The sequence below is a fragment of the Micropterus dolomieu genome, linkage group LG12 (genome assembly GCF_021292245.1).
Source record: "Micropterus dolomieu isolate WLL.071019.BEF.003 ecotype Adirondacks linkage group LG12, ASM2129224v1, whole genome shotgun sequence".
Lineage (NCBI taxonomy): Eukaryota > Metazoa > Chordata > Actinopteri > Centrarchiformes > Centrarchidae > Micropterus > Micropterus dolomieu.
Genome location: NC_060161.1, coordinates 6,591,164 through 6,609,607, shown reverse-complemented (window position 1 = coordinate 6,609,607; position 18,444 = coordinate 6,591,164). Strand labels below are relative to the sequence as shown.

The window sequence follows — 18,444 nt, the reverse complement described above, 5'->3', positions numbered from 1 at the left end:
GCAGGAAGTCATGTTAGATACTTGTTCAGCTCACGTTTATTTACATGTCCCTCTAGTTTCATTTCTGACGCACTGACTGTAACTACAGACAAGCGGGTCGCAGATATACTGTATTTAGAATCCCTTAAACACCATAGTTTAACCGCTGACTAATGTTAGCACTCTTCCACTGAACATGCCATTAGCTTTGTGCAAATCTAATTTAGCAAAAATTTCAGAAATAAATCAACAATCAAGTCTGTCAACAGCATAGCCTCCACTACTGAAACATTAACCCGCTACAGTAGAACAACCTGTCATAGCCCAAGCCATGCTGGACTGGAGGCTGAAACAATAAAATCTGATAACATAATATCAGCCAACATATTTTTATTTATTTATATCATATCTTTGGTTATTTATGGTGTTCTGCTCCGTGTGCAGGTCCCTGGTTCTCAGTGGAGGGGAAGAATGAAGAAAGAGGAGTGTCAGGTGTGTCCTACCTGAGGAAACTCTACGTCACAGTGAATGGAATCACTGTGATTCTGATGAAGGCCAGGAAGACACTGGTCAGTATGGACAACATTAGACATAGATAGTAAATCATAAATCATATTTTCATTGTCATAGCAATATCAACATGCACAATTAACACATCGCAAAAGAAAGACAATGAATAAGAGAAATCTTTTTATTTCAGAATCAGAATCAGAATCAGTTTTATTGCCAGGTGTGTGTACACATACGAGGAATTTGACTCAGGATTGTACATTGCTCACGATGTGCTTACTTACAGTAATAAAATAATAATATAATAAAATAAAATCAGACACAAACTACAGAGTGGACAACACTAATAAAACAATATAGACATATTGACAAATAGTGCAGTAATCAGAGTGCAAAGGATGGATGAGTAAACTATTCTCATTATGTACATGTTGAAGGTGGATATGATATACATGTACACATGCACACAGTGTGATGGAGCATAGTGCAAAGGATGCTGGAAAAAATAAATAAGACCTATGACCTGAGGTAGGTGTATTGGTATACAGTATATACAATATGACCAGTAATAATATAGTATGAACAGCACTGAAATAGAGAAGGTGAATAAATAAATAATAAGTGGAAACCAGTAAACAGGTGCTGATTAGAGGCAGAGTTACTGGCTTATTGCACAGGAATTTTTCCTGACACTGTGAGTCAGAAATCTGTTCATCAGAGTGATGGCTTGTGGGAAGAAACTGTTCCTGAGTCTGTTGGTTTTGGCGTACCAGAAGGGAGGAGCTAGAACAGGTTGCGTCCGGGGTGAGATGGATCTGCAGTGATGTTTCCTGCCTGTTTCCTGACTCTGGAAATGTAGAAGTCCTGAATGGAGGGCAGGTTGCCACTGATTATTTTTTCTGCAGTCCTGACTGTCCGTTGAAGTCTGCTCCTGTCCTTTTTGGTGGCAGATCTAAACCAGACAGTGATGGAGGTGCAGAGGACAGACTGGATGTAAATGCTCCGTATTTGTATAGCGTCTTTCTAGTCTTTTCGACCACTCAAAGCACTTTTACACTACATCTGCATTCACCAGTCATACACATTCATACACTGAGCCTAAGTGCTCAAACAGAAACTAACATTCACACGCATTCATACACTGGCAGAACAGCCACCAGGGGCAATTCGGGGTTCAGTATCTTGCCCAAGGACACTTGGATGATGGCTGTGTAGAAGTGGGTCAGCAGCTCCTTAGGCAGGTTGAGCTTCCTGAGCTGACGCAGGAAGTCCATCCTCTGCTGGGCCTTCTTGATGATAGTGTCAATGTTGGGCTCCCACTTTAGGTCCTGGGATATAGTGGAACCCAGAAACCTGAAGGATTCACAGCAGACACAGGGCCGTTGAGTATGGTGATGGGGGGCAGAGTGGGGGGGCTCCTCCTGAAGTCCACGGTCATCTCCACAGTTTTGAGCGTGTTAAGCTCCAGGTTGTTCTGACCGCACCAGAGAGCCAGCTGATCAACCTCCCGTCAGTAGGCCGACTCGTCACCATCCCGGGTGAGACCGATGACCGTTGCGTCGTCAGCAAACTTCAGGAGTTTGACAGATGGGTCTCCTGAAGTGCAGTTGTTGGTTTAGAGGGAGAAGAGCAGGGGGGAGAGCACCCACCCCTAGGGGGCGGCAGTGCTGATAGTCCGGGTGCTGGATGTGATGTTTCCCAGCCTCACCTGCTGACTCCTGTCAGTCAGGAAGTCTGTGATCCACTGACAGATGGAGGCTGGCACAGTGAGCTGGGTGAGCTTGGTGCTGAGGATGTCCGGGATGATGGTGTTGAACGCCGAGCTGAAGTCCACGAACAGGATCCTAGCATATGTCCCTGGAGAGTCGAGGTGTTGCAGGATGTGATGCAGACCCAAGTTGACAGCATCATCCACTGACCTGTTAGCCCTGTAGGCAAACTGCAGGGGGTCCAGCAGGGGGCCTGTAATGTCCTTCAGGTGGGCCAACACCAGTCTTTCAAAGGACTTCATGACTACAGATGTCAGGGCGACAGGCCTGTAATCATTCAGTCCAGAGATGGAGGGTTTTTTTGGAACTGGGATGATTGTGGAGCGTTTGAAGCAGGAGGGAACTTCACACAGCTCCAGTCATTTGTTGAAGATCTGAGTGAAGATGGGGGTCAGCTGGTCCGCACAGATTTTCCAGCATGATGGTGAGACACCGCCAGGTCCAGGAGCCTTCCTGATCTTCTGCCTCTGGAAGAGGTGGCTCACGTCCTCTTCACAGATCTTGAGTGCAGGTGAGAGGTCACAGGGGGGAAGGTGACTGTTTGAAGATGGCGTTGGAGTGGGGGAGAGGTGTGACTCTGGGCTTTTCAAACCTACAGTAGAAACTATTCAGCTCGTCTGCCAGTCGTTGAGTACCGGCCGTGTTGGGGGATAGTCTCTCGTAGTTTGTGAGTGTCCGTAGGCTTCTCCACAACGACGCAGGGTCGTTGGCTACAATGCTGTTATTTATTATTATTCTTTTCAGCATAGCACCTCTTTGCAGCTTTGACCTCTTTAGTCATTGTGTTCCTGGCCTGGTTGTACAAGACTCTGTCCCCACTTCTGAAGGCCTCCTCCTTGGTCTGACGAAGCTGCCTGTGTTTTGCTGTGAACCAGGGTTTTTGGTTGTTGTATGTGTGGAAGGTTTTAGTCGGCACACACATGTCCTCACAAAAACTGATGTAAGATGTCACACTGTCAGTTAGTTCGTCCAGGTCAGTGGCTGCAGCCTCAAAAACACTCCAGTCAGTACAGTGAATGCAGGCCTGTAACTCCAGCTTTGACTCGTTGGTCCATCTTTTCACAGACTTTACAACAGGTTTTGTAGATTTCAGTTTTTGCCTGTGTGTCGGGATAAAATGAACCAGACAGTGATCAGAGAGTCCTAAGGCTGCACGGGGAACAGAGTGATAGGCGTCCTTTAATGTTAACTTAATATGCTGTCTGTACTTTGGAAGTTCATGACTGAGGTTTGCTTTGTTAAAGTCCCCAAGAACTATGAGCAGGGAGTCTGGGTGTTTTTTCTCCACGTTAGTTATCTGGTCGGCCAGGTGTAGTAACTCCTCACTAACACAGGCCTGAGGTGGAATGTAAACGGCAACCAGAACAAACGAGGAAAACTCGCGCGGTGAATAAAACGGTTTACAGTTTATAAATTTCTCTAGGTGAGGCCTGCATGATTTCTTCAACACTGTGACATCTGTGCACCAACCTTCGTTTATATAGAAACAGAGTCCGCCTCCCCTTGTTTTTCCCGTGAGCTCCCTTTTGCGATCCGCGCAGATGAGATTAAATCCCGGTAGGTGAAGTGCGCTGTCCGGGATGCGCTTGGTGAGCCAGGATTCGATGAAACAGAGGGCAGCAGATCTGCAGAAGTCCGAGTTGGTTCTGTTGAGGAGCAGCAGTTCATCCATTTTGTTGGCAAGAGAGCGGACATTCGCCAGGTGAATTCAAGGGAGCACAGTGTGAAATCCCCGCTGTCTCAGCTTAACCAGTGCGCCTGCATGTTTTCCCCTGCGACGTTTCCGAAGGATCCCAAACAGAGCTGCCGCTCCTCCAACTAGTAACTCCGGGAAAGTTCCAGGTTCATTAAGGAGCGGTGGAATAGTATGTGCAGTTGAAAGTCCAATGTTTAAGAGCTCTTCTCTGGTAAAAGTTACCAGAGAGGGACGGCAGAAAACAGCGTTGATTAACAAAAACACAAAAAGCACTACGCAGCGTAATCCCGAGGTGGCCGTCTGCGGCGACCTTTGGTTATAATCATATAATCATAGGCCTGTTAGCGATTAAATTCATCTAAGGATTACTGTTAGCATTAGCATAACCATTAGAATGTGGGCTAGCACCAATGGACACATGGCTTGTCATTTCTTGTCATTTCATTTCAGTGTATTTAAGTACTAGTTGAAAGAGTAGAAATTATGATTAGATAAACACAACACATACACAGTTAATTTCAAGTCTTTTATTTCAGGTTATTTGGGTTACCCAAGGTCATCCAGATGTTCATTCACCTGTTCTCATTTTCAATCTGGGTCAAAGTGGCAAACAGGAAGTGACAGAGTCCGCAGTAATTTATAGGGGCTAGACCTGGAATGGTCCAAGTGTGAGCCAGTACAGAGGGGTGTACTGGAGTACCTAAAGTTTTCTGTTTTGAGAAGCTTTGTTCAGCATGCAACATTTAATTTCTGGCTTTAAAGTTGTTATATTAATATATTGATGTGGCCAGAAATGTTGAGTTAGCATAATGGTTAATAATTCATTTTGGTTTGTCTTGAAGGAGGGGTTTCCAGTTTGAAGGAAGGAGGCTGAGGGTCCTCTGGGCAGAACAATGTTGGCCTGGAAGGGCGCATATGCTAGAGCCCAATATTCAGGGCCCCATAGTTTTTTCTGTTGTTTCATGTTAGTTCATGATGTTCATGTGACTGGTGAAGAAATAAATTGAAGAATTCCCGAGTCCATGTCTCCTCCTTCCACCATGGGGCTAAACATTGCACTAACTTACCACAATAACCACTTATAAACCAAAAACCTCACTACTGCACATGTTTCGACCAGGAATCTGATCTGTACGAACCTCAGCCTCACTGCCCAGCGAGCCACTAACATTACAGCTTTATGGTCAGAGCAAGCTAGCTGCTGGGTGCCAACCAAAGTTACATAACGTTGCCAAGCAAATACATTCCTGCAGTTTGATCATGTCTTTTTCACACGTAGCTATATCGTTAACATCAGGGTTTCTATCAACTATTTTTACATAAAGCAGCAATAACACACACACACACACACACACACACACACACACACACACACACACACACACACACACACACACACACGCACACACGCACACACACACACACACCTGCAAGGATGACTTCCTTATAACAAAACTAGCACTGCAGTATGAAGTTCCACAAAAACCAACTTGAAGAAACTAACATAGCCACAACAACATGCTAACCTCAAGTTCAACAGGCTAATTTTGAAGATTTTTATTTAACCATAAAGTTTGAACATTTTATATGCCTAGCTGGATTAAGATAATGTTTCATATGTTTATTAGAATAATGTTTAAGGTCTTTATTAAAAGACACACTGAACTTTGGGATGCAGTTCAGTGCAGCTCAGCCTTGTTGCGGCCTTCACATTTAAGGAAGACCAAGACTTCACAAGAACACAACACACCTCACATTGTACAAGACACACACACCCGGCCAGTCAAGCATTGTTGCTAATTGGCCAGGGGGGGAAGTTAAGGTGAACACCATGATTCAAAATTAATTAGACATCCGAACGAGGGACAGTGGGGCCTTGTTTGATTCTCACATAATGTTGATTGCACCTGGGCCCAGGCTAGATTAGAGTAAACTAAGAATTATAACATAGGAGGCCCTGGTAAGGAGGGCCTGATAACAGTAGAAGACTAGATTCATGAGTAAAAAGACCACAGTTCATCTAAGTCTAAGTTACAGTTACATCCAAGTATAGAGTAAAGTGTAAAAGTGTGGGCCTCTGGCAAGGTCTGAGCGTTTTTCCTCCCACACAAAATAAACACTAAAACAAGGTGTGGTGGGTGTAGATGAAGACTTTTGTGTTGGTTCTTGCAGCCAACAACAGACAAATTGGCATGCTTTGCTTGTACCTTCCACATCTTTGTGTAACAAGGGCAGACAGTGAGGTAGATTTGCTCGGTTGCAGTGGTCACCTAGCTGGAGGTGGTGCTGTGTTACATAGTGACATAGATAATAACGTAAGAAAAAGGCTGAACTACAAAAAACCCGTTTCAGGCAGTTCACAAGCAGTGTGTTCTGCAGGAGAGAATACTTTGGCGTGGACTGCTGTGCCATTATTTGAGAACCTGGCTTTTAATTAAGAATGTATGGTATTTTGGTTTGATGGTAGATTGACAAGCATAGGTTGTACCCTAAACAGTTTTCTATGTCATCCTACTGCAGCTCCTGGCCCCTCATCTGCGCTACACTCTAGAGATCAACTGTAGGGGGCGCACTCAGCTCATCTCTGCTGATGGCATCTTCAAGAGGGTGTGTCAGTCTGAAACAGTACATTTGATTGAGATTTTGAAATGTTTTGAAGTTATTAGAAGTGGGTTTGATATATTTTGAAAGATACTGTTAATGTCACTAGGCCCCCCAACATATCACAGTCACAATATTAATCTTAACAAACATGATGATGATAATCATGATCGTGCCCATCATCGTGTTGATGGACGCGTGTGTGTAGGTTGTGTCTACAGGTGGCGATGGTTTGTTGATTCTGGCTCAGAGAGAGTACAAGGTGCTGACCTACCGCTCTCTGCACCCCTGCTACGACTTCACCGACAGAGGAGTTTCCCAGGTTCCAAACTATTTCTACAGAGAACACAGTCTGATGCTGTGGGAGGCCATACACAGGTATATAATCTAGATAATATCGGAATAATAATCCTACCTCCTTCTTTCAGGCTCACACACGTTTATGTGCATTGAGTGCATGGGTGGTGTGCACACAGGTAGTCAGGTAGGCCTTCCAGCGACAGACATTTTTCATGTTTGATTTATTGATTGCTGTTGGGATTTAAACAGAATTTCAACAAATATAACAACAAATGCTCCTGAAATAAACTGCCTACCCTAGCTTTACGTAATCCACTGTAGAGATTTTGCCAACTAAAAATATTTTATCACATTAAAATGGGTTACAGTGCAACATCTAGCATATCTCACAGTGCTCAGCATCCACACTGGATACTTCTCTATGGACTAGTAAACTAGTAGGGGATAGAATGCCTCTAAAAAAGTGAATACAACACACAGCTGCCTTTCTGTTTCTCTGTTTGGATCTGACCAATACTTTGTGAAACATTTCAGTGAAAAGAGAACAACCCCAAAGAACACCATTTAAAGTACCTGCACAGCAGATCTACACCTTTTCCATTTTCAGAGGGGTCATATTGATTCCATAATTATATGCTTGGATATAAATTGCTATGGCACTGAAAAAGGTACAAAGGCCAGCTGTATTTCTGCCTCCTATGAGTCATAACTTGAACTGTACTCTTCCTTCAGTTTTGTCTCAGGTATGGTAAGCCTGTACTACCAGTCAGACCATGACGTGCACCAGGACCTAGAGCTCCAAGCCTGGATCAGAGACATAACACAGGAAGGCTTCACAGAGCTCCCAAACTTTGGTCAGTTATTAATATCCTGCATTTTTATCCTTAAAGCTGGGGTGTGTGATGCCGGAGAATGAGTAAGAGACAGCTACATTTTAAAAGTAATAAAACCAAAAAAACCTTCCCCCTCCCTCTAAGGCCACTCCCCAAAACACAATTTTATGCGCAGTGAGTGTACGGGGAGAGTGAGCACAGGCAGGTAGACAGGCAGGTAGGCTGTACTTATTACAGTCTTGTGACAGCCACAGCTACTGGATTTATTTCATTTGTCATTTGTCAGAATCGTTGATTTATTAATTGCCTGACCCAGCTTTTATAGTTAACATCCAGGTTAAAAAGCCCATGTCCAGGGCATTTTTATAAAGATATTTAAATTATAGTTGGGGGGATTTGATTATATCTTTTCATGTGACAACACTGACGTAATGACACTTTGCTACGATGTAAAGTAGTGACTGTACAGCTTGTATAACAGTGTAAATTTGCTGCAGGCAAGACACACTTGTCTTTGTACTACTCACCTGGTTACCGTCATACACACTTGACACCATCTGAACCAAATAAGTTTATCTCACCAAATTTAACACATGGACATTTTCACTTAGGGGTGTCCTCACTTTTATGAAAAGCGCTCAGAGATAACTGTTGTTGTGATTTGGCGCTATATAAATAAAATTGAATTGAACTTTTGTTGCCAGCAGTTTAGACATTAATGGCTGTGTGATGTGTTATTTTGAGGGGACAGCAAATTTACACTGTTAAAAAAGCTGTACACTCACTACTTTACATTGTAGCAAAGTGTCATTTCTTCAGTGTTGTCACATGAAAAGATATAATCAAATATTTACAAAAATATAAGAGGTGTACTCACTTTTGTGAGATACTGTATATGATCATTAGGTCAGTTGTCATTGGTAATTGCATCGGCGCAAAATGCACTGACTAAGTCTTGCAGATCAAAATATTTTGCATTTGTTAGCTATTGAATCATATTTCTCTCAAATGCAATTATACACGTTACTTGTGTAAATCCCTACATGCTAAATAGAGCGACCAACAATCTCAATAACCTGTCACACATAGATACATAATAGTTATGTGGTATTGTTGTAAAAATTTTCAGATGGATAGACTTGGCTAGATGGGGATTCAATTTCCTTACAATTTAGAGCAACCAAACACAACTGCTGTCCAATATAGCTGACAGGTAAAACTTATAACCAATCAGTTCTCAAACATATTTAAAACGATTGAGGGTAAGACTCAATGTTAAAGTTGTGGAATATGGAGCATGCAGGAGACAGACAGGAGCAAGAGTCTGCCCATGCAAGAGAAAGGGGCATTAGAGTGCAAGGTGGTATGGTGAGGGGGAGAGGAAGAGGGAGAGGGGGCACAGAAGACGAGGAAGAGCCAGAGAAAGGCAAAGACACAGAAATCTCAAATGAGATACGGGCAACAGTTATAGATCATGTAACCAACCATGACCGAAGTATGACAGAGGCTGGTCGGAGAGTGCAGCCTAATCTGGGCCGGTCCACAGTGTCGTCAAATAAATGCTCTGTGTGTTTTGGGTCCCATGACTGACATCAGTACTATTCAGCTGCCCAGAAAAGTTAGATATTTGTCAATATAACATAGTGGGTCTTTTTGTTTTGACTCTCTTGGTCCAAGCAATGATAAATGAAGCCTTTGTTTTGATAAAAAAATGTATATATTAATTGTGCATGTAATAATTGAGGGTGAATGTATGTACAGGTCTGCACAGTAAGCTCACCACCAGAGAGGAACTTTCCACCCTGCTGTCAGTGGCCATCTTCACCAGCACAGCTCAGCATGCTGCTACTAATAACGGCCAGGTGCTCAACTCTGTCACACTGTCAAAGAAGCTCTCAGATGACCTGGTGAACTGTTGAAGGGGCTTTACCTTATTCTGTCCCTGTTCATGTTTTTACAGTTTGACTGGTGTGCCTGGGTCCCCAACACCCCCTGCACCATGAGACACCCCCCACCAACAAACAAGGATGAAGTTACCATGGAGATGGTCATGGCCACTCTTCCTGATGTCAGCCAGTCCTGTGTGCAGATGGCTATCACATGGCATCTGGGGAGACCACAACCAGATGCAGTGAGTCAGTCTTTGTCTAGTTTTTAATGGTAATAGATTTTACATGAAGTGAGGACTCCAAATAAAAATTTTAATAAACTGACAATGCTTATATGGGCTGAGTCAGCCAAATTCACTGACAGGAAAGTGCAGCAGATGTGAAATCAGTCTTCTAGTGTCAAACTCTGCACATACTGTATATAATTCTGAACAGTGACGGTCAAACATCTAAGTGAAGTAAGAATAAGCACTTTTGGTTCACTTTTATATCAACAAGAAATACATGCTGCTAAAAGCAAACCGACACGGTAACTGCTGAGAATGCAGTAGCTGTGTGTTCTCCTGTATTCTGCCTACTCCACAAACACAAAGTTCCATTAATATGACCATAACCTGATACACTGACTGATATAAGATAGAAATATCATAAACTCACAATTGAGTTTATGATTTTTAAAGACAAATAGGGATAAAGGCATGAGGTACAATATCAGTGAGAAATATCATAGGAATATTTTTTTTTTTTTTAAATTTTTTCAGGTACACAGCTTCTCCACCACTTACTGCGATCTAACTGTCCAGCTCACTAACTGTTTCATTATCATCCAATACATTTAGCTGTGCTCATATAGCTGAGCCTCCGGTGAATGACACACAAATAGTAACGTTGACCATGGGATTACTGTGCTTGATCGGCCAGCAAACTCGCCTGACCTGAACAAGAGAAAGATGAAAGAAATGAGACCGAACAATGCAGAAGAGCTGAAGGCCGCTATTGAAGCATCCTGGTCTTCCATAACACCTCAGCAGTGCCACAGGCTGATAGCATCCATGCCACGCCGCATTGAGGCAGTAATTCATGCAAAAGGGGCCCAAACCAAGTACTGAGTACATATGCATGATTATACTTCTCAGAGGGCTGCATTCATAATTCCATTTATATATCCATACATAATTTCCACTGTAATTCCATTTTAGGACATTTACATAATATGTTGTTTCATTGAAAATATTTTACAAAAACATTTCCGTTTTCTCATTGTTGGTCTGAGCCTGATCTGACTATGATCATGTTACACCACCCACATTGGTTCCTCTTTCTTCAGCAACTTCCTGTTTTCTTCTGCCTAGATTCCTTTGGGTCAGTACACAGAGGAGTACTTCACGGAGGAGCTGGCCCAGGAGTTGATTGAGAGGTTCAGAACAGAGCTGAAAGAGATTGAGAGCTACATCCTGAGTCAGAATGAAGGACTGGAGCTCAAGTACCTTTACCTCCTGCCCAGCCGCATAGAAAACAGCATCACTATATAGAAAGACTAACAGAATAGCACATGCAGGATTCACTCTGTATGGTGCATACCTGACACCTCTGAGATTTGCCTTCACTTTTACGTTAAATACTACTGTTAACCATGTAATCCATGTTATCCTGTTGATTCAATGCAAAGAACACAAGAAAGGCCAAGTGAGGGAAAATATTTTATTTGTATGAAATGCTCTGCAAGCCATTGATTAGACAATTCATGATTTGTATGACATGATTTTATTGACCAGGCAAAGTGTCTGTGTTGAGTGAAGGGGTGTAAATGGAATATCCACAAAGCTGTTTGGTAGCGTCACAGCCACATCCACAGCATGGCCAGTGTCCAATGAATAAGGGTGGACATTCAGATTCAGATTCACTCTTTATTGTCCTCAGTGGAGGAAATTTGTTTTCAGTCTGTACAAAGAGCACCTTCAACATGAATTCTACACACAAACTACATATATATAATATGTTTGATGTATGTTGGGTAAAGTGTGTGTGCATTGCAACCAATTTGTTTTTTTAATGGTTTCAATGTCAGCCAAGCATTAGCTGCCTGCCACATCATAACTGAAGCTTGAAATATACTTTTGAGTGAAATGCTGTGGAAATAGAAGTGCTTCAGTATCTGAAAGCGTGACAGGCGGTCAACTGGAAGGGGTCAAAGGTCGTCAACCAGGAGTCAGTGGACAGCCAAAGAAAGATCAAAGAGGACATTAATACCTGAAGGCAGAACCCATCTTTAAAAAGAGACCACCTGTTACTATGTGACTGAAGGTCCATTAAAACTGAGCACCCTCCATCCACTGATGGTGACTGAGATGTGGCTAAAAGCTAGTACATTCGTTGAGTTAAGGTCATTCTGTCAAACTATACTTGGATTGGTTCTTTCTGTCAGTGTACTCTTTGTATTATATTATATAGCATTTTTTTTCATGTATTTAACACTTTCTTGAGAAACTTAAATTCTAATTACAGCAACAGACCTTGATGTTGTGTTAAAAAGCTCAAAGTCTTGGTCATGATCAAGTGTGACTAAACTGCACATTTGCAGGATTGAAATTAAGATAAACATAATACCGCTTAAACTTGTGTTATAATAAACAATATAATCAAGCTAACTCGGTTACCCATGTTCTTTTTAATGCTCGAAATGCTTATAGTAACAGCGGGCCCTTGGATCCCACTGGTACAAAACTAGAGACTGTGGCTTGAGTGAACCATCAGGTAACATTGCCAGACAGATCACAGTTACTGTGATGTTTTCCGTCGTGTTCAGTGCTTTTTGAAAAAGCGGAGCAGACTTAAGAGCAGTACCTGAGTGTAAGATGATGATTCTGATGAGCTGACACTTTGGACAGAATGACTGAAACTAAATTCAGAATATGAGAGCTGTGAGGCACTGTACCGACAGATAAGCTAAATGAATAACTCCAGAAATATGTTCTATTGTACAGTGAAGCAGGTATGGAAGATCAGGTCCAGACAAAATAATTTACGACCTTTAAATCTTTTAACAACTACTATAACACAACTATTCGCGTTCCAGTGGGTAGATTTTACTACCATAATCAAATAATTTCAGCACTTGTGATTAGAGGTAGAATTAATTTCATCCTAAATACATAAAGGTGCAGAACATTGATCTGCTTGCACAGTGTTCAGTTTGTAGCTTGTGATCAGAAATTTAAACCCTGAGACAGAAGTGAGTGATCAGAGAACAGGTCCACACGCTGCTGGGAGCTCCTCAGTGCACCAGGTACTCCTAAAGAACAAGGTCGACAACATCATATGAGAACACATTAAAATACTGTAGCAAGCAGTATATTAATCCAGCTATTTGTGTTAACAAGCAATTGAACAGGTGTACCTAATAAAGTGAGTGTATATACATATATACCTCGTATATGCAAGCCTACGTATATCCCCGTATACATGTGTCTCCATTGAAGCCTACATGCCTAAATTGCATTATTTCTACTTATTTATTTTTATTTATTTATTTTTAAGTGGTTGTAGGTTTTGACTTCTAGTTAATTTGGATAGTAGTTTGCTTCCAGATAAAGCCCATTGGTAATATTAATTTTAACAATTATTTAGTCAGGACAGGGTAATGTTGTAAATCTGAGTTTAATCTGTTGCCAACTTACATGAGAAGTTGCATCTATGGAGTTTGACATTTGTTCTAAGCTTAATAATGTTTCAAAAGTTTGAAACCACGATTTCTCGTTTATATTGTTAACTATCTTCCAATTACTTGCTATATATTTTAACTCTTTGTGCACTCATAAATCCAACCGACATTATCTTTTTTAAAATTCTTCCAGTTTTTATCATCCATATAGTTTCAAATGCATAGTTTAAGATCAGGTTGAATGTTTTCTTTAGTGAACAGTGAAAACACTATTTTCTTCCAAATTATTTGAACTTTTGGACATTTCCATATCATGTGAAAGAATAAGCCTTTTCTTTAATACAGTGCTAACACTTTTCGTCATTATATAATCTATAAAATTGATATAGGCCAGTTTGATAACAGGGAATACGGTACTGAGGTGATTAACAGCGGCTCTAACCAGGACTCAGACTCCGGGGATGACAAAGACAGGAGAGGTGTTAAGTAGCCAGTTAATTTGTATACATCATCCATGCTGCTGGTAAGTTATTTGTTCTTGTGAAGTTGGAAGTTATTTATTCCTGTGTTTTGAACAATGAGACTTGTGTGATGTTACACTGCGTTGAAATACAGTAAATAAAAATGTTCAGCCTCGTTGCTGGTTTTTCCGACACATTCAGACAATCATTACCACTGGTCTGCTGCATAGCCACTGTAAAATGTAGATTGTAAAGGCTCATTATTACGCTTATTACACATTATTATAATTCACCGGTAATGTAGCACATTATTTTTACTGACAACATTCTTTCTCAGCCTGGAACTTGAACCATTTTCTGATGCCCCAAAAATATATATTTAAATAATTAAATTGATGTCATAAATGTGCAACGATTAGACAACTAATGGCTTGACTACTAGTCGACTAGGAACATCTTTAGTCGGGGGCAGCCCTATTTACAATATATTACAACTATGAGAACTATAATACAATGTGACCCTTTCCAAAAATGAGTGACAGCAATTATGAAGTATTATGACACTTGGCCTTATAGGTCAATGCTTTATAATGTGTTATGATTATTGTTTATAAAGCATTATGAGTATTTTCTAACACTATACACTGCTAGAAGCACAGTATAATACAATCTGTATCATAGACACAGATGTCATAGAATGTTACCAGTAGTCCTGTGATTATCTGCATGAAGAAAAATAGCACTAGAGCTACGTTATAGTGTGGATGACACCATACTTTGCCCTTTAGCAAATGTTAATGCATTCAACATTCCATTCAAAAGGCAAATAAATGAACTCACCTTCTGCTTGTTGAGCCTCATCTGGCAGCAGGAGGCGGCTCCAAACAGTATGTAGACAGCAGCTGCTATGAAGCAGTTGTAGCCCACCTTGTTGTACAGGTCGTAGATCCTCTGAGGGTTTGTACTGAGGGGAAACACAACAACATTACAGACAGCAAAAAAGTGCACATCTCACACAAAACAGAACATGTTCTCTAAATTCACTGAAAGCTGTTACAGTTCAAACATCTCGGAAATACCCTTGTTTGCTTTCTTCCAGAGTGAGATGAGAAGATCAGTGGTCATCACAGATGTTCACGTAGGTAGCCTTGCTAAGTAAGAATCAACACTAGAAGCAAGGGGCGACAACTAGCCTGGCTGTGTTCTAAGCTCAAGAACACTTAATTCAGTTCAATGTACTTTATTTGCATGAATGTTTAAGTTAAAAAATGTCATCCAAGGGGTTTGCAGCTAAATCACAAAGTTTGATTTGAATATAACATAACAAGAATGAATGCAGTCATGACCATTCAGTTTAGCAGTTATAAACAAATATTGAAGGTCAAAAGTGTTTCATGACTAACCACATAGTGGCGCTATTAACACCTCATTTCATTGTGTTGAACATGTAGCTGAACAAAATCTTTGTTGTCTTTGCCTCACAAATCACAAGTTATTGACCACAACTCAAGTATTTTATAACTGGCCGCAAGGTGAAGCTATTGGTGCCAAGATGCTTTTTGTCGTGCACATGCTTATGGGAACATATATATATGCAATAAGCAAATATCAGCCAATATAGTAGTCTAGCTCTAATAGAAAGGTCCATTCTGTATGGGCAGAGATCTGGAGTGTGACAGTCCAAGCCTTACTCTCGGTGGATGTCTTCAGGCACAGGCACGTCTTCAATAAGCACTGCTGAATGTGTGGTGAAGAAAATCCCCAGCATGGCCTGAAGAAGCAGAGGGCATGGTAAGTGGACTGTATATACAGAGCCTCATACCACCTCTCAGAACACTTCATGTCACATTCACCCCCTCCAAAACTGTACATTCATGTACAGTAAATTCTCATGATATGATTTTTAAAAGATGTGAGCCTTGTGAACCAAATATGATCAAACCCACTTCTTTAAAAAAACGGTTTGCCTTATGACACACTCTTATCATAAAACAGTTAGTGAAGTCATTTTGACCTTATTTTTGGTGTTTTTCCTCATTTAAAAAAAATCTTGAATTGAATATGAATAAAAGTAAGGCAATACAAATAATATGATGTAAGATGTTTCAGAAATTCTCACTCTGCAATATTCACTTTTAGCTTAAACTGTTTCCGACAGGTTCAACTTTAAGGTCATTTTGGAGTGTGTAGTTTGTGTTTGTGCTGCTGTTGAATTCTAGTGGGATATTTTGTCTCCCACGTGTCTGTCAGAGTGAAGACATTACACTGAACAGTCAAAACCCGGAAACGTGTTGTCTTCTTTGGGACAGCTGATCGTCCGCTGAAAACTGATTGCCGTCCGTGGGAGCGCAGGCACCATGTTAAAGCTGTATCACCCAGTTTCTGTGTGTCTACAGCTGCTTTAATCTGGACAGTCATAACATTTTATTTGACAGAGCGATAATCTGTCAAATATAACTCACATGGATGAAATCAAGTCACTTAGGCAGAAATACCTTTCAGTCAATAAGTAGAGGCTGCAATCACTTCTGGGCAAGTTCAAAACACCTTGATACTACAATTTAAAGTAATTTCAACTGGTTAACAGGACTGGGTAAACTATAATCTGTAAAATATAACACTCATGAATGAAATCAAGCCATTCTGAGGCAGAAATAACCTTTTAGTCACAAGGTAGGAACTTCAATCACTTAAGTGCAAAACTGCATTTTATGGGTCGTTTTGGCAATTTAAAGGTATTCCGAAGTATAAAAAGTACCAGGTGAGCTATAACCTGTCAAATAGAACACTCATGAAATCAAGCCATTCAGTAAGTACAGGCTTCAATCACTTGTTACTGGTTTCATTGCTATTTATTAAATAATAATAATTAACTCATTTCAACTGGTTAACAGGACTGGGTAAGATATAATCTGTATAATCGGCGATGTTTATTTTCACGTTGTGACTGGCCGGATTAAAGCAGCTGTAGACGCACAGAAACTGGGTGATGCAGCTTTAACATACTGCGCGCGCTCCCGCGGACGATCAGTTTTCACGTTTCAACGGGCCCGATCCGTGGGCCATGAGGTTTGGCCCTGTTGATTGCTGTAGACACAGACGAACAACAACGCTGTATACTGTTCTGCTGTAATGGAAAAATGTAGCAGCTCTTATCAAACAGTCCATTCACTTCTGGGGCGAGTTCAATCTCAAAACGTTTTGCACCGGTTTGCGACATGTTTACTTTCAACCAAGGGGGCCAGAGATCGGACAGTGAAGCCGACCACAGCCTGCATGGAGGGATCCATGTAGGCACCAAAATGACGTCAAACCCCTGTGACACCCCGTCTCACATGAGAGATGTAACCGTATTGCTTAGATTATAAAGTCTCAGGAATCTAAAAAACTATCCAGCGATCAGTGACGCTGCGTTGGTGTGTGGCAGATGAGCCCTGTAGGTGGGCTGATTAATCAGTGACAATCCGAGTCAGACAAACACACTGAGCCATGAGACTTTTTGTTGGCGCAGCTACCAGGATTACAGTGTTTCTGCCGTTGTTCGAAGTCATTAAACCACGGTTATACTGCGCGATCATGCGCAGTAGACGCCGGTGCCAAAAGGAAGCCGTGTAGTAGCATTTCATTGGTCCAAAACTGGCTTCACTGCTCTCCATTCGAACCAGCGGGGAGGCTTTGTCCAGTAATATACTGTCTATGGTTGCAACGTTGCGCAACGTTCTGCAACGGGCTTCGAGTTATGTATTCTCCCGTTTGGTGGGCGTGTCTCAGGTGTTACCCAATCAGCTGCGACAAGTTTGTAAACACAACGGCGTTAAAAAGGCAGGAAAATGCAGTGCGCTTGCGTACACAGCAGGGCGTTCAAGGCACCACCGTTTCCGTTGGGAAAAACATGGCTTCTGGTGTGAACAGACATTTAGTAGAGTGGCTGCGATCAGCTCTGGCAGCAGCGAAGCACACGGACTCGGTGAACTTTCGGAGTGAGTCCGGGGTCATGGAAACTTTGTTGAAATGACTTGGTCGCAGTGCTGAGAGTCTCGCTCCGCCCCCGAGCATGGTGGTGCCTGACGCCGAAAGTGAACGAAAAACATGGCTGTTTTAATGAATTCATTCTCGTTTTAAAACAAGTGGCTGAAGTGGTAATCCTCAAGAGTCAATAAATGATGTAGGCTTTACTTCCTAATGTTTTGGCTGGTTTTTTTTTCATTTCACTTTTTATTTTACTTAACTTTCGTGTAGAGAAGATGACTTAGAACCTTATGTCACCAGCTATCTAGCAACATATTTCTACATCAGTTTACATGTAGAACAAGTTTTACTATATGCTAGTATGTATTATTTTAATTTAAAAACATGTAAATATACTGTATGTTGCCTTTTAGTTGATGGTTTACAATTTTCCAGCTGCCATTGTTATGTGACGTTATTCAGCTGCTAGGCTGCTACTCATGAAGTCGGGGTATTTTTCTCCGAGTTCACAAGTACCTTTCCAGAGTACGTTATGTATTTGGAAGTCGGAAATTGACGAGTTCTTAGTTGCGTGGAGTCAAATCAAGTACAACATGGATGCGGGGATACCGAAAAGAAAGACCAAAGAGTCAAACTCACCAACATTATAACCCCCCACGTGCTCAACACGATCCCACACGCGGCGAGTTTAGGTCCGCAAATCAAGCCACGCATTATTAAACTGTGTTCTATTAGAAAAGACAAGAAGCTGCTGCTAGTTTACCTGCAGGCCAAAC

At 41.5% G+C, this 18,444-nt stretch overlaps 2 protein-coding genes across 2 annotated transcripts in view; one reads left to right on the top strand and one right to left on the bottom strand.

The window, feature by feature from the left end:
* The window catches only part of alox12 (arachidonate 12-lipoxygenase), a 27,528-nt gene extending 15,303 nt beyond the window's left edge, over positions 1-12,225 (top strand). Inside the window, exons 9-14 of the mRNA XM_046064896.1 lie at positions 6,475-6,561; positions 6,764-6,933; positions 7,588-7,709; positions 9,450-9,550; positions 9,649-9,819; positions 10,930-12,225. Of these exons, the coding sequence (XP_045920852.1) occupies positions 6,475-6,561; positions 6,764-6,933; positions 7,588-7,709; positions 9,450-9,550; positions 9,649-9,819; positions 10,930-11,109 (831 nt within the window). The 3' untranslated portion in view covers positions 11,110-12,225. The remainder of the gene's footprint in view (positions 1-6,474; positions 6,562-6,763; positions 6,934-7,587; positions 7,710-9,449; positions 9,551-9,648; positions 9,820-10,929) is intronic.
* Positions 11,265-18,444, bottom strand: rnaseka (ribonuclease, RNase K a). Its single transcript, XM_046064897.1, has 4 exons — positions 18,308-18,444; positions 15,391-15,470; positions 14,540-14,663; positions 11,265-12,869 (listed from the first exon to the last, which is right to left on the bottom strand). The coding sequence occupies exons 1-4, from the start codon at positions 18,380-18,382 to the stop codon at positions 12,852-12,854; spliced, it is 297 nt and encodes a 98-aa protein (XP_045920853.1). The 5' UTR covers positions 18,383-18,444; the 3' UTR covers positions 11,265-12,851.